General features: G+C 48.5%; 1 protein-coding gene across 1 annotated transcript; it reads right to left on the bottom strand.

The window, feature by feature from the left end:
• Positions 1-2,249: 2,249 nt before the first annotated feature.
• Positions 2,250-3,524, bottom strand: LOC145393316 (uncharacterized). Its single transcript, XM_080267424.1, has 3 exons — positions 3,391-3,524; positions 3,066-3,186; positions 2,250-2,690 (listed from the first exon to the last, which is right to left on the bottom strand). Exons 1-3 carry the CDS (start codon positions 3,522-3,524, stop codon positions 2,250-2,252), a joined length of 696 nt encoding a protein of 231 aa, XP_080123550.1.
• Between the last annotated feature and the right edge of the window lie 20,954 nt (positions 3,525-24,478).

Genomic DNA, 24,478 nt, shown 5'->3' with positions numbered 1-24,478 from the left:
CCAGCCCTCGCCTCTCTCTCACAATTTGAAGTCAGTCAGACTTTGTGCGCCATGATAGCAGGTCGTTCTTCAGCGAGTTCCTGAAATCTCCACTCAGTGTGGTACAGCGTAGAGGTTCAGCGTGGTGGCAGCATCCTTCCTACGTAACGATGCCCAGTTCATCCCGCCTAGCCTCCCCCTTTTCTGACCAGTATTTCTTTTCATTTTTCCTAGGCTTAAGAGTTTAGCTTTTGAGTGAGGGATGAGTGTGTTCTCCTTATTTTGAATTCATTTGAGACTCATGTAACGTAAATTTATTTCACTGTAATTAATAAATTTACAGTTCTTTTTTCTTGAGCTTAATGTAATGTAAACTCGTGTTTTATTTCTCCACATTAAGCTTGTCTTACTTGCCGCTTCTAGTTTGCATAAAAGCTTTGTTATTCATAACTGGTACTTAGGCCAGTCCTCTTGTATTAAGCGTAAATTCGTTGTGCCAGCCTGGAGTTAATGCACCGGCAAGAACCTGTTTATCATCAATAGCATTAGTTACTGATTGTCAGGGGTTGAGTCACTTTCTCCAGAGGCTAACAGTACACAAACAGCACGTGTGAGTAATTAGTCTCTGCTGTGTACTGTTGAGAAAGTATATAAATTCTCGTCCTTAGAGAATCAGCGAAGTAAGCCGGCATAAAGTAAACTTACTGATTGCTTTTCACAAGTCAATTCATTGTCTTTATTTTCAAGCAAATCATATAACCTTTATTTAATTTTTAAATTCACAAAAACCCTGAGACATGGCGATGGGGCTGAGGGTGGTGATGGGCGGTGGGAGGGGTGAAATGTGGGCAGGTGGAAGAGAGGTTGGTGCATGGGCGGGACATGTGGTGGTGGGCATGGAGGATGGGGAGGTTGGAGGAGAGGTTGGTGCATGGGTGGGATATGTGGTGGTGGGCATGGAGGATGGGGAGGTTGGCGGAGTGAGTAGGGGTGGAGGGGTGGCAACGGGGCTGGGGGTGGTGATGGGCGATGGGTGGGGTGAAGTTTGGGCGGGTGGAGGAGGGGTTGCTGCGTGGGCAGGACATGTGGTGGTGGGTGTGGGGGATGGTGGGGAACGGGTAGGGGAAAGGTCGGGAGTTTGTGGCATTGGCGAGTCTTCAGGAGAGGTGTGATGCAGCGTGATGGGGAGAGGGGTGGAAGAGGATGGGGAGGGGGAGGCGGAGAGGGAAGGCGAGGGGGATATGTAGCTGTCTTAGGAGGTAGGGGGGGTGGGGCAGATTTGGCGGGTGGCATGGGGTGTGGGGTGGGAGTGGGGGAAGCGGGGGCACGGAATGGGCGCACATGGCAATTCCTGAGTGTGCGGGGCATGTTGTGATAATCAACCATCACTTGATAGAGGTTGGAGCCGTTGGTGATGGTGTAGGGTCCTGTGAAGCGAGGTGCAAGCTTGAGGGGTGTAGGGAGCTGTGCTATCATGACAGTGTTGCCCAGCTTGTACAGGTTGGAGGTGGTGTCAGGTCGGAGGTCTAGGTTACTATGTAGGTGAGAAAGCCGCCTTTTGAGATGGTGAAGGAGGTGGCGGGGGGTTGTAGGTGTTGCCGCATTGGTAGGAGGAGAGGCGCTTCCCCAAACACAAGTTCGTGAGGTGAGATGCCATCCTCTCGTGGGCAAGAGTTTTTGCCCCATTGCACGATCTTGATGTATGCGGGCCAGTCGTAGTTCTTTGTTTCTTCTATTCGGGTATGGAGCTGGTTCATTAAGGTAAGATGGCTTTGTTTGCAATTCGCGTTGCCCTGTGGCCAGTAGGGGGATGAGTGGGAGATGTGATACCCGAAGATCTGAGCTAACTCCTGCCAGATTTCACTGGTGAACTCTGGGGCGTTGTCAGAGTGGATAGCCTGTGGGATGCCAAAATATGGAGAGACATGATAGATTAATGTGTCAGCGACTGCAACGGCATGATGTTCCTTCACTGGGCAGGCGACGATGAGTTTAGAGTACGTATCAACAAAAGTGATGACGTACCGACAGCCTGATTTTGGTGGCAGGAGCCCCACTATATCGATTGATAGTAATTGCCAGGGCTTGTGGGCAGTGATGTGGCCTGACGGGCCGGCAGTGCGGGTGATATATTTCCCTAAAGCACACGCCCGGCAGGATTGAATAATGTCTGTGGCTAGGGTGGATGAGTAAGGGGTCCAGTATGCATCACTGAAAACCTGCAGGAGTTTCTTCACGTCCAGGTGGATCCCATTGTGGGTGTGCAGGTGTCAGAGGGCATCGAGGACGGTGTCAGAGGCGAGGACGATATGCCCTGACAGGGTGAACAGATGGTCACCCTGGCGATGTAATTTTTGGAAGAGATGCTGGGGGATCCATGAGGGTCGTTCTTTGTGTTGCCACTGTTGGAGGAGATCAGGCTCGGGCTGTACAGTGTTCATGGGGAGCTGGGAGAGGGCATCTGCATTTGTGTGGAGTTTGCCAGGGCGGTAGGAGAGCCCGTAGTTAAACTCCTCCATTGTTTCACACCATCTGATGAGCTGGGTGTTGTGCATGTCAGACTGCCACAGCCATTGAAGGGACTGGTGGTCGGTAATGATGGTAACTTGGGTCCCTGACAGGTACTCCTGGAAGTGTTCTAATGCCCAGACAATCCCCAGGCATTCCCTCTTTGTGGCAGCATAGTTTTTTCCACCTGATTGAGGGTACGGCTGACACAGGCAATGATGTGTTTGTGGCCCTCTTGGGCTTGGGCTAGCACAGCACCTATTGCTATCAGGGAGACATCAATGTAAAGTCAGAATGGGAGGGAGTAGTCAGGGAAGGCCATGACTGGGGCAGAGATGAGCTTGTCCTTAAGTTGTTGGAAGGCGTCTCATCTTTTGTCCGTCCAGATTAAGGATTCTCCCCTCCGGGTAAGGTCGTGGAGTGGCTTGGAAATGTGGGTGAACCCCTCCACAAAGCGTTGATACTAGGAGGTTAAGCCGAGGAAGGCCCAGACTATGTGGACGTCTTGTGACAGGGGGATGTCCGTGATTGCACGGAGCTTGTCTGAATCAGGGGATATGCCATCCCCTGATTCAGACATGCCCCAGCAGGGAGACGGTTCTGGTGGCTAGGATGCACTTGGAGGGCCGGAGTTTGAGGCCGGCCTGTTGGATGCATGAAAAGACTTTTGGGAGGCGCTGGAGGTGGTTGGCCCAGGTCCTGCTGAACACAATAACGTCATCTAAGTAGACCAGACAGATCTCCCAGGTGAGGCCGCAGAGGACAGACTCCATTAACCGTGAGAAGGTGGCAGGGGCATTACAGATGCCAAAGGGTAAGACATTAAACTCATACTGCTTTCCATTGCTGGTAGAGAAAGCAGTTTTGCCTCTGTCTTCCGGTCGCACTGGTACCTGCCATTACCCCGACTGGAGATCAAAGGTGGAGAACCAAGAAGTGCCGTATAGGGAATCGAGGAAGTCATCTATCCTGGGGAGTGGGGTGGCGTCCTTGACGGTCATGTCGTTGAGCCGGCGATAATCAACACAGAACCTCATGGTGCCATCCTTTTTCTTCACGAGTACGACAGGGGAGGACCAGGGGCTGGTGGAAGGGGAAACGACTCCTGCCTTGATCATTTCCTGGACCTGGTGGTCTTCCTACCATTGCTTGGGATTTTTCCGCCAAGATGGCTGGCGGATCGGCGGACCCATCATGTGGATCTCATGAGTGAGGTAGGTGGTATGTCCAATGTCGGCGGGCCCTGTTGCAAACAGGTCCTGGAAATCCAAGAGAAGGCAGCGGAGGATGTCTGATTGGTAGGAGGAGAGATGGTCGGGGATGGGGGGTAGGAGGAGGGGGAGCTGGGGGGAGGGGGGACAAGGCTCGGCCTCTTCCCTGTCTCCTACTACAAGCCCTTTAGGTAGTGTTAGGGGGGAGGGGGCGAGGTTTGCAATTCGGACTGCCATGACATGAGGGGGAAGAAAAGTCAGGGGCAAAAGGCAGGCCGAGAGGGTTCCAGGTGGTAGGTGGGGGGAGAACAGGACAGACCATGGGCCTGTTCAGGGTCAACCAGGCTTCGTGGTGGGGGGGTATCGTTACTGTGGAGGAGGTGGTAGCGGGGAATGTTGGAGAGGAGGGGAAGAGAGAGAAGGGGGGAGGGTTTTTCTGGGGTCGGGGCGTGCAAGTGCACACCGCTCTGGAGGGGAGGGGGGTCAGGGGACTTCCGGAACTGGAGCTGTCTGTTATGACAATCAATGGTGGCTTTCAATTCCTGTAGCAGGTCCAGTCCCAGGTATCCATCATAACTGCGGCAGATGGAGTCGAATATGAAGAATTTATGTTGCGTCGATGCCCGTTGGTGGGTGTCAACACGTAGGGCCCAAGGATAGGCAGGGGACCATCCCCCGCATCCACAAGATGAGTTGACATCGGGAAAAGCGGGCCAAAGGTCGACTTGTGACAGAAGTAGAAATGACTGTACAGGCAGAATCTGGCTGCTCCCGTGTTGACCAGAAGTTTGGCTTTCACCCCGTTCAGCCTCATCTTCTTGTAGACTGGGGGGCAATATCTGGGGGAAGTGGCCCCCACCACCGTGGGGAGGTGCAGGGGCAATCCTAAAAATCCAACTGTTGTGGACCGCCATCTTCTTCCTCTTGTTCCGTCTCCCCGGGTTCGGCTTCCTCCACGGTGCGGGTCCGTCTTCTGGCTTCCCTTTTTCCAGGGAGACTTTAAGTCGGCCTGGGGTGGTTGGCTTGCTCCTGGCAGCCTTCAGTTGGTCCCTGATGTTGTGGAGTGGGCACCTGGAGCTGCACGCAGAGAACTCCCAGGGAGTTATCAGGATAAGGTTAGGGTTCTCCTTATGGCTGGGCGTCTGTGGGTTGGGTGATCCCTGGGCAAGCTGGGTGTCGGGGTGGGGGTGGTATGTGGCATAGGCTGACGTGGCTTGGCTGGTGGTGCAGGTTTGTTCGTGGGGAACTTATTCACCATGTTGATTTGTTGACGGGTAGGGGGGGAGGTCAGAAGGCGTCGTGTGAGTTGGATGTCCCTGTCTAGGTCTCCCGTCGGGTCGTGGATCATGAAATGCTCCTTAACCATGCTGGGGAGGTCTCTGAGGAGGGTGTTGAAGGTGTGTTGCTCCTGAGTTTCGTCATCCGCCTCCAGGTAGGCGGCGGTAACCAGGTGCCTGGTCTGGATCAAGGTATCATCCAAGTTGCCATCATATGTCAGGCTATCCAACTGGGATAGTGCCACTTTTCCTAGTGAAGGTGTGATGGCTTGGATCACGAGCTTTGTGAAGTTTTGCCATGTGAGCCTCGGGACGTTTTTTTTGCATATTTGCTGCCACTTTACCCAGTAGTTGAAGTGTAACTGCTATTTTCTGTCTGTTGTCCTCAAACCCGATATCTAGTAATGGTTTTAATAATTGCTAGATACGTGTGGATGTCATATTGTTCCGGGTCGAATTTAGATAATTATACGAGAGGTTTGGTTGCCATTTTGCCGGTTCCCTGAGTGCCTCTCTCATATGCCTGGGTCAAGAACCACCGCTGTCCACCAGTGTTATGCTAGGTGTTTAAGGGTCAGCTTCCTGTCCCATGAACACCTAGTCTGCAGCTGGATTCCCTTTCTAGACCGGATCTTAGGAAACTAAGAGAGATACAGGGCACAAAAACTCAGGACAATAACCTACACGTATATTGGTAAATTTTAAATGTGGAACAGGCAAATGTCACAAACAGGAATCTAGGGAGTAGTAGTATCTCACAGGATACTGTTGAGACAATAGTTCAGGATAAAAGTGAATAGTACAATGAACAGCACTTAAGGTGTTGGGCAGAGGAATCAGTCACTGTCACTTGAGGGAAATTTACACTGTGGTTGGAATAGGCAGCTTGGCTATAGGTCTTATGTTGTGGAAGAATTATATTATTAGAGCTGAGATACACATTCACTCAGGTCCCTGTAATCACTGCTCGGCTTCGCTCGCCCTGTCACTGTTTCATTGTTGGTCTATACTTCCGGTACTGTAGCACTGACAGAATTTGGGCTGAGTTTCCCTCTAGTATTATAACACACTGCCCGATGTCTAGGTGACTGTTCACTGTCATTGCACTTCCACTGTCACTCACTGTCGAGACTGGGCATTGGCGGAGGGCGACGGGAGAGCTCACAGCCTGGCTCCTGAAGGGGGTTGAGCTCGGCCAGGGGCCTCCGTGTCCTGTAGTCACGGGATCACTCATAGGAGCATCCTTTTTCGTCCAGGGCTGCGTGTGGTGAAAGGCCCCACACTGTCAGGGCTGGAAACTGGTGTCCGGCCCTTGGGACTGGGGCCAAAGAGTTTCCTGAAGCACTCACTCAGGAGCCTGACGGAGGACGAGTGTCGTCTGCATTGGGGTGGGGAGAGGTCTTGCCCGGGGGTCCTGGGGGCAGCCTCAGGGGCCCATCGGCTGCAGTCTCCTGCTGTCAGGGACACCATCAGGGGTGGGCTGCAGCGTTAGCCTCCGTAGGAGTCTGTCAGGTAGGGTCCCTCTGGAGTCGGCTGCGCAGAAATTAACTCTGGGGATAGTACAGGGCCTCTCCACTAATCCTCAAGGCTGAGGCCTTCCTCCTGAAGGTTGCCTCTCTGGTGGTGGACAGTAGGGTCATCTACACCCCCGCCAGTCGGCAGGTCTGATGGCAGAACACCCTCTCATAGTGGAGTCACAGGGGGCGAGGGGGTTTGGTGTTCCTCCCCGGCGCGGCTGCTGACCACCGTTGGGTTCCCGTGGGCAACGAAACGAGAGCAGCTACCGGCCGTCCCTTCATCATAGGCATGGCTACCAGCCGTCGCCTGAGCCCCATGTGGAGGACAACGTACCAATGAGGAGTGGCTGCAGGCCATCTCCTGCCAAAGGATGCGGCTACTGGCCGTCGCCTGTGTCTTGTCCTCTGAGGCAACTACAGGAGGAGAGGGGACGTACCCTTCTCTCCCTAGCGAGGCTACCGGCCATTGCTGGTTCCTGTAGGGGGGTATAGCAGCACCTGACAGGGGAGTGGCTATCAGCCCTCTCTTGGTGTGTGGCCTGGCTACAGGCAGTGGCCTTTTAGGGGCACGGCTACCGCTCGTCACCTGAGCCTGACTACAGGTCGTGGCTCTTAGGGGGGAGCAACTACTGGCCGTCTCCTGCAGGACAGAGCGGCTGCAGGCCATCTCTGGGAAGCCTTCCGAGCAGCTACCAGCCGTATCCTGAAGGTCTGAGCGGCTACTGGCCATCTCACAAAGGGTGTGGCTGCTGGCTGTCGCTGGGGTTCTGCTTGGAGAGAAGGAAGTAGCTCCACCCCGATCCTGTCGAGGGTCAGCTCCCCCGCAAGGTAGTCTCCGTTTCCTGCTCTGGTGGCAGCGGGCGAGTCCCGAGTCATAGGGGCGTGTGGCCCGGACTGACTTATGTCCCTGTCTCCCGGGATCGGATCGCGCTCTGTCTGCCCCTCCGTGGGCTCCTCCCGGGGGTGTTGTGCTGCCCTTGGTGACTATTCCCGGCATTATAATATATACTGTATATATATACTGTATATATATATATATATATATATATATATATATATATATATATATATATACCACCTAACATAAGCAATTACAGTCGAACTAATTAAAACATAGGCTACAACAGCTGTGTATAAGAAAATTACCATATTTTATTCCATGAGAGATAATAAAATTAATATAAAGCAATAGAGATTACTGTCTAATATATTGTAAAGCCGAAATATAAAACTCGTACTGTAATGCTAGGTGTTCTAGGCTCAGCTTCCCGTTCCTTAAGCACCTAACGTGTAGTGGGGTTCTCTTTCGAGACCAAGGCTTAGACAAATAGGAGAGAGGCAGGACACAAAAACTCCAGGCAGTAACCTTACACGTGTATTACTCAGACAAGGGAATCAGCAGATGTTACAGACACGATATTCTGGGTGATCATAAACTCTTATAACTATGGTCCGTCTATTTTATGAAGAGCGCTTAGGCGTTGTCCCTCTTGGGAATTTCCTAGGCCACCTCGCTGCCAAGTGTGTACACCTCTCTGTCTCATGTCAGCTATTTACTACTTCTAAATGAAGTTTATTTACAGTATATATATATTTAATTCTTTAATAAGGCTATATCGTGTTATAAATGCCCCTTTTTTTTTCTTTTAATAACAATTATTTTTTATAAGTACCACAACACTTGGCAACGTTGCTTTCCAACGTTGCCACGCTTTTAAGGGTAGAGTGACCATGTTTATCCAGGTCATTTCCACTCTGGCCGCCACCTGAGATGGATGCTCTTACTCCTGCTACTCGCTCTCGTGTGCTCCGCAGTAGAGAAAAAGAACTTATTTACAACGTAAATTTTTTAGAAGAGAAGGCAGACAGAGGACCTATAATTGATCCCTCAAAAGCTGTTATAAACCACAAATAAACATCACACTTTAAGGAGAAAATCACAGTCATAATAAAAAATAATGTTAGAGACAGACAGACAGACAGACAGACAGACAGAAACAGAGAGTAGGGAGAAAGGGAATGAATAAGAGCGCAACAAGACAGACTGGCGGTCAGTCTGGAGACTTTTCCTCGAATTCTAAAAATTCATAAATGTATATAGACTTTTTATAGAAATATATCTATAAAAAATGCAATTTCTATATGCAGAGAGAGAGAGAGAGAGACAGAGAGAGTGGTATGCTGGGGGGGGAGAGTTGTCATTAGAACCTTGTTTCTAATCCAATTAAGTTGCCCAGTACAAAGTATGGCAACACTGTGGGACGGGGACTCCCCAAGAGGGACAACGCCCAAACGCTCTTTATAAAATAGACGGACCATAGATAAGGTTACTACTTCTCGCAGTATCTCGCAGGATACTGTTTGGGAATACAGTGAAAACAATACTTGAGGCGGAATGTTCTAAATTAGTAGAGTCCAGGACCTTTATGGGAGTGGAGAGGCTAGAGCTATTTCTCACAAAAGGGGGGAGGTGTAAGGCACTGGGGTCTAATTGTGATTATGGTAGTATGAGGTAGAGTCTAATGGTAGCGTGTTCACTTTGTTATTTTCTACTTGTAAGTTACTTTTGATCAATTACCGTCATTTACTCCACGGCCCTGGTGTTTATCTTATTACTGTATGGCCTTTCACTGTGTCTATTCTTCTTTCTAACACTTTGGTCTATCACTGTCAATTCACTATTCCACCTCATCAATGCTTGATCACTATTATTACACAGTCACAGTCACTATGGTTCATTTGGCGCCAAGGGTGCGGCTGAGGGACAACACAGCTCCGCTACTGATGGGGCTGGGCACCACCAGGAGTCTCCGTGCTCAGGGGGCACGGAATCATGCACAGGGGCATCTGCTCTCGACCAGGGCTATGGGTGGCGAAGGGGCCTGTACTCTCAGGGCTGGGGACAGGAGTGCGGCCCTCAGGACTGCGGCTGAACAACTGCCTGAACCGGCCGTTCAGGCTCCTGACGGAGGGGGAGGTCCTCCACCATTGAGGTGTAGAGAGTTCCCGCCCGGGCATTCTGGGGAGGGTCTGGGGTTCCCGAGGACTGCGGTCCCCAGGGCTGGGTGGCGTCGACAGGAGGGGGCTGCGGCACCGGTCTGCGTCAGGGTCCGTCAGGTGGGTCTCCTCCAGAGCCAGTCATAGGGAGCAGAGGCCAGGGAGACTACAGGGCCTCTCCAATACTCCTCTATGCCCTCTGCGCTGGGGGTCGGGCAACAGGCGTCAAGCTTAGGTGGCAGAGCGGCTCTCAGGCACTTCCTGCCGTAGGGCCCGGCTCCTGGCTGTGGCTTCCTAGGGGTGCGGCTACAAGCCGCCAAGGCCTGGCTACTGGCCGTGGCCTGAGAGGGTGAGTGTCTGCCAGCAAACCCAGGGACACCTTTGGAGTGGCTACAGGCCGACTCCTGCGGGAGCGGTGTAGAACGGCTACAGGTTGACTCAGGGGAACACCTTCGGAGTGGCTACTGGCGTCTGGCGAAGGCAGGAGCGGCTATTGGCCGTCTCCTTGTTACCCTCAGAGTGACTACCGGCTGCCTCCTTAGCGAGGGGCAAGCAGCTACTGGCCGTCTCAGGGGGAACACCTTTGGAGCAGCTACAAGCTGTCTGGCGAAGGCGGGAGCGGCTACAGGCTGACTCCTTTAGGAGGGGTTTGGAGCGGCTACCAGCCGTCTCAAGGGGAACACTTTCGGAGCGGCTACAGGTCGTCTGACGAAGGCGGGAGCAGCTACCGGCCGTCTCATTACGCTTAGAGCAGATACAGGCCGTCTCCTTAGCGACGGGCGAGTGGCTACTGGCCGTCTCAGGGGAAACGCCTTCGGAGCAGCTACAGGCCGTCTGACGAAGGTGGGAGCGGCTACAGGCCGACTCCTGCAGGAGGGATTGGGAGCGGCTGCCGGCCGTCTCCGGAAGGACACCTTCAGAGCAACCACAGGTCATCTCTTGGTGAAGGCGGGAGTGGCTACCGGCCGTCTCCTTATTACCCTCAGGATGGCTACTGGCCGCTTCCTTAGCAAGGGACAAGTGGCTACAGGCCGTCTCAAAGAGGAAGACACGTTCAGAGCAGCTACTAGCCGTCTCCTGACGAAGGTGGGAGCGGCTATTGGCCGTCTCCTTTGGGGTGCTGGCAGGAGCTGGATAGGCAGCTCCACCCCTTAGCTGGTTGGTGAAGGCTCGCCCAGAAAGTAGTGCAGTATTCCTGCTATGGTGACGGCAGGCGGGCTCCGGGTCATAGGGGCTCACGGCCAGGGCTGACTTAGGCCGTTGTCGCACCAAGTCCCGGCGCGCTGCTGCTGCTCCTCCGTGGGCTCCTTGTGGGGGTGTCCGGGAGGTCATGGGGGCACTATGCTGTATTCCTTGTGGGGGTAGCTGGGTGTTCCAGGGGGCACTATGTTGCATTTTACGTACCATATACTGTCTAATATTAATAGCTATAGATGATTTTAATATTAATACATTAGCACAGTATGAAAAAGTACTGTATATATTCTCCCACAAATGGTAATAAATATACAGATATGTATACTGTCAAACCTAACCTAACCTAACCTAACCCAACCTAACCAATGTTATCTTGAAATGTGTTATCCAGGCTGTATACAATTTATCCCGTATGTTGTTTAGGCCGTTAGGCGATTCGGCCATATGCCAGTTTGGGCGTTACGGCCCGAATGACTTACGGCCAAAACGACCAGGACCGATTCCATCCCCCCCTTGGGATTTATATATGGATCATTAGAGATTTTCTGACAAAAATGGGGATGAGCGAGAATAGTCTGCGAATCTCTGGCCTAACTTAAGGTTAGATAAGATAAATTTAGCTTGATAGGTCAGGTTAAAATAGGTTGTTCAGTTGGCTTAGGTTAGGTTGTCATTCGATTAGGTTGTTATGTGGTTGTTCAGGTGGCATAGATTAGGCTGTCGTCCGATTAGGTTATTATGTGGTTGTTCAGTTGGCTTAGGATAGGTTGTCGTTCGATTAGGTTGATATGTGGTTATTCAGTTGGCTTAGGATAGGTTGTCGTTCGATTAGGTTGATATGTGGTTATTCAGTTGGCTTAGGTTAGGTTGTCGTCCAAGTAGGTTGTTATGTGGTTCTTCAGTTGGCTCAGGTTAGGTTATTGTTCGATTAGGCTGTTATGTGGTAGTTTAGTTGTTAGGTTAGGTTAGGTCATTTAGTTAGGCGAGTTATAGAGGTTGGGGGCGTGGACTTTCTGACCACTACTTGGTGGTGGCCAGAATTAGAATTCAGGTAAGATGGAGGAATAGAAGAAGGGAAAGACGAGAGGAAGGAGTAGTTGCAAGGAGAGTGGAAAGGTTACAAGAGGATGAGAAAAAGGCAGAGTATAAGAGAGAAGTGGAGGAACGATTGGGCAAATATGAATTGGAGCTGGTGGGAGACGTGGAAGGTGTGTGCAGGATATTTACAGAAGAAATATGTGCAGCATGTGATGTGGTGTGTGGAAGAAGAGAAGACGGAGGGGGGTGCAAGGAACAGCGTGGTGGACTGAAGAGGTGAAACAGGCTGTGGCACAAAAGAAGAAAGCATATAATGAATGGATGAGAAATAGGGGCGTGGAAGAAGTTGAGAGGCGGAAGAGAGAGTTATATGTAGAAAGAAAGAGAGAGGTGAAAAGATTAGTAAGAGAGAGTAAGAAGAGAGTGGATGAGGAATTTGGAAGGAATTTGAGTGTAAAACGGAGGGACTGTAAGAAAATGTTCTGGAAAGAGGTGAAAAGAGTAAGAAAGGGTGGAAGTGAAGTTAGCAGGGGAGTGAAAGATAAAAGTGGTAGATTACTAGTGGAGAAGGGAGAAAAAGTGAGCAGATGGAGAGAACAATGAAGAATGTTAAATTGGGGAAAGCCCAAGGAATTGATGAAGTGTGTGGTGAAATGCTGAAGCATGGGGGAGAGATAGTAGTAGAATGGTTCTGGAAGATGTGCAGATTGGCCTGGGAGGAAGGTAGAGTCCCGGAGGATTGGAAGTCAGGTATAATTATTCCCTTGTACAAAGGAAAAGGGGAAAAAGAAGTGTGTGGTAATCATAGGGGCATTTGTCTTCTTAGTATAATAGGAAAAGTGTATGGTAGGATACTTATTGACAGAGTTAGAGAAAGAACAGAGGAATTAGTTGGAGAAGAACAGGGAGGCTTTAGGAAGGGAAGAGGTTGTGTAGATCAGATATTCATTCTTAGATCTTTAGTGGAAAAGTTTCTAGAGAAGGGAAAGAAGTTGTATGCGGCTTTCATGGATTTGGAGAAAGCATATGACAGGGTGGATAGACAAGGATTGTGGAAAGTGTTAAGAATATATGGAGTAGATGGGAAGTTGTTGAATGCTGTGAAGAGTATGTACGATGGTGCGAAGGCTGCAGTGCGTGTGGATGGTGAACTAAGTGAATTTTTCTCTTTGAAAGTTGGGTTGAAACAGGGATGTGTCATGTCTCCATGGTTGTTCAATCTGTACATGGATGGGGTAATAAAAGAGGTACAAGTTAGGGTAGTGGATGTTGGAGTGGCCCTGGTGAGAGAGGATAGTGTTTGGAAACTCCCTGTACTGTTGTTTGCAGATGATACTGTGTTGTTGAGTGAAGACGAAGGGGAGCTGCAAGGCTTGGTGGATGAGTTTGAGAGAGTGTGTAAGAAACGGCATCTAAAGGTGAATGTAGGGAAGAGTAAAGTGATGGTCTTTGAGAGAGGTGAAATCAGTGAATGTACAGCGAGGTTGGATGGTGAGGAACTGGAAAATGTGAGTACGTTTAAGTACTTGGGTAGTGTGATGAGTAAGGATGGAGGTTTGGAGGGTGAAGTGCTTGAAAGGGTACAGCAGGGAAGAAAAGTTGCTGGTTCTTTGAAAGCAGTGATAAGAAACAGGGAAGTGAGCATGGAATTCCATGTGAAAAAGTTACTACATGACAGTATTGTGATACCAACTCTATCGTGCGGAAGTTAAGCTTGGACGTTTTTGGAAGGACACAAGTCAAGAGTGAGAGCAGTGGAAATGAGTTATTTAAGAGGAGCCTGTGGAGTCACATGGAGAGACAGGCTGACGAATGAGGATATAAAGGAGCGTTGTGGTGTAGATGTGGATGTGATAGGATGCGTTATGAGGAACACACTGAGGTGGTTTGGCCATGTGGAGAGGATGGAGGGTGAAAGACTGACGAAGAGAGTGTATGTGAGTGAGGTGGAGGGGGGAAGAGGGAGGGGGAGGCCGAGGATGAGATGGAGAGATGGCGTGGAGAGGTATATGAGAGAGGGGGGTGTGAGTTGGGAGCAGGGCAGTGAAATGGCGGGGGACAGGGCGACTTGGAGGCGATTTGTTTGTGGCCACCTAAAACGGGATTGAGGCGTCTGGCAATAGATAGATAGATAGAGTTAGGTTGTTCAGTTAAGTAAGGTTAGGTTGTCCAGTTCGGCAAAGTTAGGTTGTTTGATTAGGTAAGGTTAGGTTCGGTTGGGTAAGGCTTGGTTGTTCAGTTAGATACGGTTAGGTAGTTCGGTTACGTAAGGTTTGGTTGTTTGGTTAGGTAAGGATAGGTTCAATCTGGTAAGTTTAGGTTCAGTTTGGTAAGGTTAGGGTTAGTTAGATAAGGTTAGGTTCATTTAGCTTAGGTTAGGTTGTTGTTTGGGTAGGTTAGAGTAGGTTGTTTGGTTAGCTTAGGGTAGGTTGTTTGGTTAGCTTAGGTTAGGTTTTTCAGTTAGGTTAAGTTGTTTGGTTAGTTAGGGTTGGTTGTTTGGTTAGCTTAGATTAGGTTGTTCAGTTACCTTATGTCAGGTTATTTCAGGATGTAAGGTCAGCATAGGTTTCTGTTACACAAATAATAGAAATAATACATAAATTTATTTTCCTAGCTGGGGCTTTTATCCCAGTGGCTTCTGTTCTAGGAGCTTTTTGTTCTACATATATTGTAATGTAGTGTACAGCAGTGTCAGTTTAGTTCTGTACAAACCACATGAATGTAGTACTGTAGAAGTGTTGTATAGCTGTAAGGTTAAATATAATTTTCTCTGTACAGTATATTGAAAGTAATGAAAATTACTTTCAATATACTGTACAGTACTGCTGCACAGCATGCAGTGGTAGCTCTGCTGGTAATATGAGTAATTTTTTCTGCTCCCTCTGAACTTTCCAAACTGACAAACATTTCATATATTTCATCCCAGTGTGTGAGGGCCTGTCCTTTTTTTTTTTTTTTTTTTTTTCTCGTCTCATTTAAGTCTCCCAGCACAATGATTAGCTGAAACATCTAGGCACAGATGGATCCATATATTGTGACTAGTCAAAGAGATCATCAGCTAAGGGTGGAAAAATTCACCCAAATATAGTGAGTTCTCCCCTGTCCCTAGCCTTACAGTCACTGCACAGTGGTGGGAGTAATGCTATCTGTAGTACAGAGATCCCTCGATTATCCGACATAATAGAGCCATCGGTACATTCAGGTACAGACAATGTCTGGATATGGAGCAATACCCTACCTACCTTTATGTTCAGTACCCTTCCTAACTGCGGGAGTGTTCTTCAGTCTTTCAGTTATTTAGACATCAAAACATACATGGGAATATCCAGTGTAATGCAAGACAGTAAGAAACAATGCATAAACAACACAAATCCACAAATAAAATAAATGAAGTCGACGAAGGCTGCAAAAAGAATTTTAATAAAGTACAGTACTACAGTGGAGTAGACTGTAGCACCAGTCGAGCAGGGCAGTACTCCCGAGGTGGATGGAAAGCTGATGACAGGGAGCGCTGGAGCTCCTGTTTCATCAGCCCTCAGGACTAGTTCCTGACCATCCCCCTTTGCTGAACTTTTTCAGTGTCTCAGTTACACAGAGAGTAGGCCAGCATGCTCTCCAACACAAATTTCTCTAACTATCTACACCAAACTACATGGACAGTACACACTACACTTTCTTTTCCAAAATTAAAAAAAAAATCATGGCGTTTCATCACCCAGCCTCGGAGTCCCCGGGGGGGAGGACCATAAATGCCCCCACCTTCCGCCCCTCTCCCGGTGATGATTTGAGGTGCCTGGAACCACTGTCTGACTCTCTTCTTCATTTTTACAACATTCACGGCCTTTCCTTTAACTTTTGCTCTGTTGAGCACCACCTCTCCTCCTCTAAACCTCACCTTCTTTTTCTAACTGAGACACAGCTGTGTGAGGCAACTGACAGCAAACCCTTTTCTGTATCCTCCTACTTTCTCTATACTCATTTCAAAGCCAAAGGTGGCTGTTGTGTATATATACGCAACGGCTTATCTTGCTCTCATGTTCCTGAACTCGATTCTTCTGAATTCTCTACACTCTGGCTTCGGCTTTCCTGTCATTCTCTGACTAAATATGTCTGTGCTGTTTACTTATCCCCTAATTCTACTATCAAAAATTCTTCAACTATCTTACTTCTACGATGGAACACATTCTATCCATTTCTCCTTTCTCTGAAATCTCCATTCTAGGAGATTTCAATGTTCACCACCACCTTTGGCTCTCCTCTCCTTTCACTGATCCACCTGGTGAACAAGCCTACATCTTTTCTATCCTTAATGACCTAGAGCAGCTTGTACAGCACCCTATCTGTATCCCAGACCGCCTTGGAGAGAACTCCAACATACTTGACCTCTTCCTTACAACTAATCCTTCTACTTACACTGTTAATCTTTTCTCTCCGTTGGGCTCCTCCGATCACAACCTTATCACTTTAACCTGTCCTATCACTCTGGTACGGCCTGTGGACCCTCCAGGGAAACATCGTCTGTGGCATTTTGGAGCCGGGGATTGGGAGGCCTTCAGGCAGTACTTCTTTGATTTTCCCTGGAATGATTATTGCTTCCATGGCTGGAGCCATCTGCGTGTGCCTCGCGCATTACGGAGGTTATTCTCTTGGTCATGGATGCATACATTCCTTTCTCATATCCTTTGACTAACGCAAGAAAGCCTTGGTTTAATCACGCTTGTTCTCATGCTGTCCGCAACAAGGAGAGGGCCTACAAAAGGTACCTGAGCCAACCCACCCCTGAATCACATCATCTTTACGTTTCTGCCCGGAATCATGCTAAGTCTGTTCTTCGCTCTGCTAAAAACAATTTCATCCCTACTAAATGCTCTCAACTCTCCAACTCGAATTCTTCCCACTCCTTCTGGCACCTTGCCAAAAACCTTTCTAACAACTTTACCTCATCATCCTCCCTCCTCTTTTCTACTCTGATGGTTCTGTAGCTATTTCTTCTATTGACAAAGCAGATCTCTTTGCACAGACTTTCTCCTCCAATTCCACCTTAGATGATTCTGGTGCTGTTCCTCCATCACTTCCTGCCTCTGACTTCCTCATGGCTGACATTAAAATTTCTTCATCTGATGTATTTTCTGCCATCACTGGCCTCAGTACTAACAAGGCATATGGGCCTGATGGAGTCCCTTTTGTTGTTCTCAAGAACTGTGCTTCTGTGCTTACACCCTACTTAGGCAAACTCTTTTGCCTTTGTCTGTCAACTTGTACCTTTCTTTCTTGCTGGAAGTTTGCTCTCATTCAGCCAGTCCCAAAGAAGGGTGACCACTCCCAACCCTCCAACTATCGTCCAATTGCGTTAACATCCTGTATTTCAAGTTTTCGTATCAATTCTCAATAGAAAAATTTTAAGACATCTTTCCTATTACAACCTTCTTTCTGATCATCAGTACGGGTTCCGTCAGGGACGCTCCACTGGCGATCTTCTCACCTACCTTTCAGACTCCTGGTCATCCTCTTTTCGGGACTTTGGCGAAAGCTTTGCCATTGCACTTGACATCTCAAAGGCTTTCGATCGAGTCTGGCATAAATCTTTAATTTCCAAACTGCCCTCTTACGCTTTCTATCCTTCTATCTGTGCCTTCATCGCTAGCTTCCTTTCTGGTCGTTCTATAGCCGCTGTTGTAGACAGCCATCGTTCTTCTCCTAGATCTATCAACAGTGGCGTTCCTCAGGGCTCTGTCCTATCTCCAACTCTCTTCCTTTTATTCATCAATGACCTTCTAAGCTGTACATTTAACCCCATCCACTCATACACTGATGACTCCACCCTTCACCTTTCCATTCGGTTCCCGCAATGCCCATCTCAGCAGTTACTTCAACAAACATGGGATGAGGCTAAGGCACACCTAATGTCTGACTTGGCTCGTATCTCTGACTGGGATAAAAATAATCTTGTTGTTTTTAATGCATCTAAGACTCAGTTCTTACACCTATCAACCTGTCAAAATCTTCCACAGGTATACCCACTAATGTTTAATAATATTCAGCTTAATCCTGCATCATCCTTGAGCATGCTTGGGGTTTCCTTTACTCGGGACTTATCTTGGAAAGATCATATTACATCTCTTGTAAAATCTGCTTCCAAGAGATTGGGTGTGCTAAGCCGACTCCATTCCTTCTTTACCCCTGCACAATTGTTGATACTATACAGGGGTTTTATTCACCCCTGTGTGGAGTACAACTCTCATGTGTGGGGAAGCTCCCCACATACAGCTCTTCTCAATAGGGTGGAGTCAAAGGCTTTTCGTCTCATTAACTCTCCTCCTCTTACTGACTCCCTTCAACCACTGTCTCTTCACCGCACTGTTGCATCTTTATCTCTTTTCTATCTCTACTTTAATGGTCACTGCTCCTCTGAACTGTCTACATGCATTCCTCCACCTCTACGACAGGCGCGTAGCACCCATCTAGCATCAAACTCTCATCCCTTTTCTGTCCAACTCTCTAATGCAAGAGTTAACCGTTACTCCCAGTCATTCATTTATGCAACAGGTCAACTCTGGACCTGTCTCCCTCTGTCTGTATTTCCTACTGTCTTTGATCTCCAGTCTTTCAAACGCAATGTGTCCAGGCATCTCGAAATGAATGGATCTTAGTTTGGCTCTCTCTTGTATTCTGTTTTTCTCTTGGAGGGAACTGTTATTGCGGGCTCATGGCCTTTGGTTCCTTCTTCCTCCATAAAAAAAAAAAAAACTTACCACCCAATGAACAGTGGACAGGCGTCACAACCCGCTAGCCTCTAGCTGGTGTACTGTAATCCCATGTGGTTAGTGGCTAACACAAAAATCACTTAACAAAATGTCAAACACCTCCTCCATCTGCAGGATTGGGCAATGAGTGGGGACGTGCAGCGAGGTGATGGAGGCCTGCCCACCTCAGGAGACTCTGAAGATAGCCGCAAGCTCATGTCTCATGGCAACTCAGCGGCTGTCGATGTGCTTGTTTGTGGGTCCAAGAGTGAAGACGGGATAAGGTAGTGGTGGGGAGAGCAGGCTCGCACGCATGAAGGTGGCACACTTGAAAAAGGAGTTGATCTTGGACTGACAATAGGTGTGACGATTCTGACGGAGGATAACAGCATCCCTGACTGCCTGCAGATCCATTGCCTGCTTCAGTAGCATCAACTCCCCGTCAGTGTGGTGTGCATGAAGCACACCAAGAGGAGGGAGTGATGGAGTGGCGGGGCGCTAAGAGTCAGGGCCTTTGTCCTTGTCCTCGTCACTGTCCTCTATCTGCCCCACAGAGACAGCAGTGGCAATCTCTTCATCAGACAATGTCTGATAACCTGGATTGCCACAGTCATCATCCAACCAATCCTTCACATTGTCGACATCCATATCCTTGCCTGATGCAAGTAGACAATGTTGGAAATTGTCCTCATCAAATCCCTCAAAATCGTGCAAGGCCTTATATCCCTGAAGGAGATGAGACCAGCCACTTTTGAGATTTTTAACAGAGATTTCCTTCCAAGCATTTGCCCAGTTGAACGCCACAGACGACGTTGTAACAGCGAAGATTTTCCAAGCTCCACTTCCCACTTGTGTCCACCCCTTGCTCATCTTCTAGCACCAAATCACCTTGTTGGGGAACCTCCGATGCTACAGCCTCTTCGTTGCCACAAGAACATCTTGGTCCATTGGTTGAATAAGAGCAGTCGTATTAGATGGCAGGAACATGCACCTGATACAACCAATATCAGCAACCAATTCCTTCTCAGACAGATGCACAGGGGTCTTGTCAAGGATCAGGAGTGCCTTCACCTGGGTGTGAGGGATACCAACTTCCTCCATTTGATAACGGATAACCTACTTGATAAAGTGTCTGTGGAACCAATCTATGATGATTGCCAGACCTTCACAGAATGGTACCACACATCAGGCAGGTTATCCATCAACCCACAGAAACAACGTGGCCGTTTTGCGTGTCCAGCAACAATGGCCTTGAGGTGGTGCATCCCGTTAGCTTGGGCGCAGCACAAAGCTAAGACACACTGTTTGGACAACTTCAGACCAGGAACAGTCTTCTCCCTCTCATCTGCCAGGGTGTTGGTGGGTAAGGAGCAGTACAAGAGACCAGTTATGTCAGCACTGTATACTTGACTGAAAGCAAGGCCCTTGTCCTTGATCAAGCACTGCACTTTCTGGCGAAAAGGCTCTACATCCTCCGCTACCTCGTCCAAAGCCTCGTCATGTGCCTTATGGTTAATAAAGCCATGTCAAAATTTGAATAGGAAGAGCCATCCTTCAGAAGTCTTGATGTCATGCACGTTGTGTAGGTGTGCAAACTTCATGGCTCATGCCTTCAATTCGGTCCCACACAACAGTACCCTGGCACCACATTGCCACAGCCAAACCAAAGTCAACTGGTCAATGGTGGCATGGTGAGGCAGAGACATAACCTTCCAGTTGCCCTTCTGAATGGCATCACTGTAGTTGTGTCTGTACTGAGTCAGTTTGGGCAGTGATTTCTCGACATCAAAGCTGAACAGGCCAGATCATATTCCTGCACAATGCGTGAAGTGGTCCAGCCAACGTCAACCTTGCTCAATATCTCTTGCTTCTTCTCCAGAGTCAAAACCTTCCTCTTCTTGGGTGGTGATGGGGCCATCATCATATATACGAGGATGCCTCAGAAGAAAATCAAAACCTGAAGAAGGTAGGGAACCACCATAAATGCTACAATGTAAGCTGCCATGGTTACAACTCGGCCATGCATGTCCACATTCGAGAGATGAGTTGGAACTGAGGTGTGGTACTGCCACCTGAACACAGTGTTGCCATGTCTTTATTGGCTACGAGCACACGGGTAAAAATGCCAAACTGACTTGTGAGCACACAAGTCAATTTCGTTCGGCCAGGCAAATTCTGCCACAAGGCAGCAACACTAGATACACCATACATCATGGCATCAAGGAGTGCCCAAGTGATCTGGCCAGCCAGGCAACTTTGACTATTTGGTATGGAGGCGGATGGTTGCATGTGCCCAGGAGCAGCTGGGTGACTTTGACTGTTCAGTGAGAAGGTGGACGGCCATTTTTGCTCAGTTGGTGGATTGCTGTCTGTTACCCATGAACATCCAGGACAGGTCCAAATGATCCAGTCAGCCAGATGACTTTGACCATTCAGTGGGGAGGCGGACGTCCACGTGTGCCTGGGAGCATCCAAGTGATCCAGGCAACTGAGGGTCTTTGCTTGCATGTGGCAGCAACACTGGATACACCATACATCATGGTATCAGGGAACGTCCAAGTGATCCGGCCAGCCAGGGGACTTTGACTATTTGGTATGGAGGCAGATGTTCATGCATACCCAGGAGCAACCGAGTGATCCAAGTAGCTGGGGGACTTTGACCATTCAGTGAGGAGATGGACAGCCACTTTGGCTCAGCTGGTGGGTTGCAGTCTATTACCTGCATGCATCCTGGGGCATGCGAGTGATCCAGGCAGCCAGGGGACTTTGATCATTGGGTGAGGAGGTGGACAGCCATTTTTGCTCAGCTGGTGGGTTACGGTCTATTACCCACATGTGGCCAGAGAGGCCAGCCATCTGCCCAGCTGATTTTATGAATTTGAAGGCCGCCCAACTGGCCATGTTGGAACTTTTATGTTTGGATATGGACAAAGAAATCCGGATACTGACATAATTGAGCCAAGGCCTAACATTTGGATACAGAGCATGTCCAGATGTGGAGCATCCGAATAACTGAAGGGTTACTGTTCGTGGCCAAATGTTAACCATTGTACAAGGACTGTAGCAGGACCCTTACAGTGACTTTTTGGGATGCATTAGTACTTTTGCCCCTAGGAAACCACTTACAACAATGGGTGGTAACCATATAACAAGTTAATGGGTGATGTAGAGCCTACTATTGTGCCCCTGTTAACTGGATGGAGAGACACAAAAGCAATGTCAGTCCTAGAACCAAACCTCCACACTCTTCACAAGGAAACATCAGTTCACTGTTCAGGACAGCCCTTCAGGGGGGTTTGCTTACCTGTAGTTGATGGAACTGCTTGGCAAGACAGGCTGGGATTACTCAACAACAACCCTTCCTTCATCATTCTTCATGCACTGCTCAACTATGATATCCCCATTTAACCTCCAACCATTAAGGAGCAACATATGCTGCACCATTTTGGGTAGCCGTCGGGTGGCGGGTATAGCCGCATTTGTCTTCCCCCCACCATTTGAACCAACTGCCATTTCATATTGGTACCCAGGGGGTGGGAAGGGACCCTCTGCACCTCACACATGCTTGGTTCATTCTTGTGCTGTGACTTGCCCAGGTGTGGAAAAGGGGAAATTTTCCCCCAAGCTAGACCTTATTAGATCATATACCCTGCTCAATGACAGGAGGGCACTACCCTTCCTGGCATGGCAGCTACCAGGTGTGGCTCAAACTCACGACCCCCCAGTCCCGAGTCTGACTCTCTACCACCGAGCCACCCTGCCCCCACCCCCCTCCCAGGTATGGAGTGACGTCTTCTGAAACATCCTCATCTGATTCTGACCACCCCCCATCAGGTGGCCCCCTTGCGTCATCCACCCCTGTTAAATTTCTGCTGGTGAATACAAAGAAAGGGTTAATTGATAGTGCAATAGGGCATGCTCTAGATGAACTGTGTCCAGTTTATCTGAGAGTGGTCATACTTCATCTGAAAAAAGGGGGAAGTTATGTAGAGACCAATGTGTCACGTGCTCTGTCCCCTTCCCGCTCTGACACATCGGAAAAGGTCCTCACAATGCTTCAGGAGGCAGGACTGGCTCGTGACAGAGATGTCTTAACCTCTGAGGAAGAGGTGGACGACCCTGGAGCAACGAAAAGTGAAGGAGATGGTGGTGAGAGTGACGGGCATAAAGTCCATAAATGCTATTGCCATATCTCGCCAAACACACTCGTGATAAGTGCAATGCAGTCTTTCCCTGCCCTGACCCTCATCACCACAACCAAGCACTTCAAGGGCCATTTCTCCACAACCTGGTCCTCCATACGTGGGGACAGGGCAAACTATGGCCACACATGGTCTACGCCAGCATCTCCCCAGGGAGTCCCGGAATCAGATGAGTTATCACCTTGGTCGTCACCCACCTCCACCTTTCCTTCCTGTTTTTTTGACTACCTCCGTGAACAAGAGTTCTAAATACAGGTGTATGGGAGATTGTAAATAGTGGATAAGTATATATATATATTTGTAAGTGATAATGAACTGCCAAGATAAAATGTATATATCTTGAGCCGTCCCAGCAAAAATGAATGGGAAGCTAGGGTGCACCTGCAGAAAATTACTTTCTTGGGTAGAACTTATATATTTTTCTTGCTCTTGAAATTAGTTTGAAAAATATGTGGTATGCACTGTAACTGTGACATGAAGTACAATTATTATAAGTGCTGTAGAACTTAAGTAGTCTATCTGTCTATTGCCAGATGCCTTAACCCGCTGCATGCTGGCTATTTTTAGCCCTATGGGTCACCCCATTGCCAGCCATTTTTCGACCTTTTCTTTTTTTTTTTTGGCTAAAATGATAGATTTTGATGTGGAAACAACGAATTTCGCCATTAAAATGCTCACTGAGGCTCGGAAATGAGTTTTATTGAGTCCTGCATACTTGTGTACAGGTATAGCTGCTCTCTCATGCTCACCACGTACGTGAAAGCCGTTTTCTATGTAAGGTATACTCAGGTATTTATGCTGGGAAGGTATAGCAATGCTCAGTACACTTTTCTGATTACTTATTACTTCAGCATCTATCACAATTTGTGTGTCTTCCTCACTGTGAATGCATTATCTTACACCTACTTAAAGATAGGTACAACCTGACTTCATTACGTACAGTCCTGGCACTTACAAGAAGGTATTTACAACTTGATTTCACTAAATAGTCCTTACACTTACAAGAAAATATTTACAACTTACACTTACATGAAAATATTTACAAAATGCCTTCACTATGTACAGCACTGGGTGAGGCACACAGGCAGAGTGTGGCAGAGCGAGCGTGAGGGGGGGAGTGAGTGAGTGTATGGCCTTGACAGCCTGGTGGATGGTAGAGGAACAGTTACCTTACATGCCTTCCAGTTTTTACCCGCAAATCTTGAAAAATGCGGTCACAGTGAAGTTTTTTTATTTTAAATCATTTTACAACGGCACTGGCACTGGCAATGGCATTATGTCAGACCATTTTAAGACGGCACTGGCACGTGGCGGGTTAATCCAGTAAGGGGTGGTCACAAACAAATCGCCTCCATGTCAACCTGTTCCCTGCCATTTCACTGCCCTGGTCCCAGCTTACACCCCCCTCTGTCATATACCTCTCCACTCCATCTCATCCTTGGCCTCCCCTTCCCTTTCCCCCTTCCACCTCACTCATGTAAACTCTCCTTGTCAGTCTCTCACTCTCCATCATCTCCATGTGGCCAAACCACCTCAATGTGTTTCTCCTAACACTTCCTATCACATCCACATCACAACACTCCTTTACTTCCTCATTTGTCAGTCCATCTGTCTATGTGACTCCACATGCTCCTCTCAAATAACTCATATCCAATGCTCTCACTCTTGACTTCTGTCCCTCCAGCAAGGTCCAAGTTTCTCTTCCATATCTTAGAATTGGTATCACAATACTGTCGTGCAGTAACTTTCTCACTTCCATGCTCACTTCCCGGTTTCTTATTACTGCTTTCAAGGAACCAGCAACCTTTC

This window comes from Coenobita brevimanus, chromosome 24, assembly GCF_032717465.1.
Source record: "Coenobita brevimanus isolate Jiangsu-jjx chromosome 24, ASM3271746v2, whole genome shotgun sequence".
NCBI lineage: Eukaryota > Metazoa > Arthropoda > Malacostraca > Decapoda > Coenobitidae > Coenobita > Coenobita brevimanus.
The sequence above is the reverse complement of the archived record's forward strand: the minus strand, read 5'-3'. Positions and strand labels throughout refer to the sequence as shown.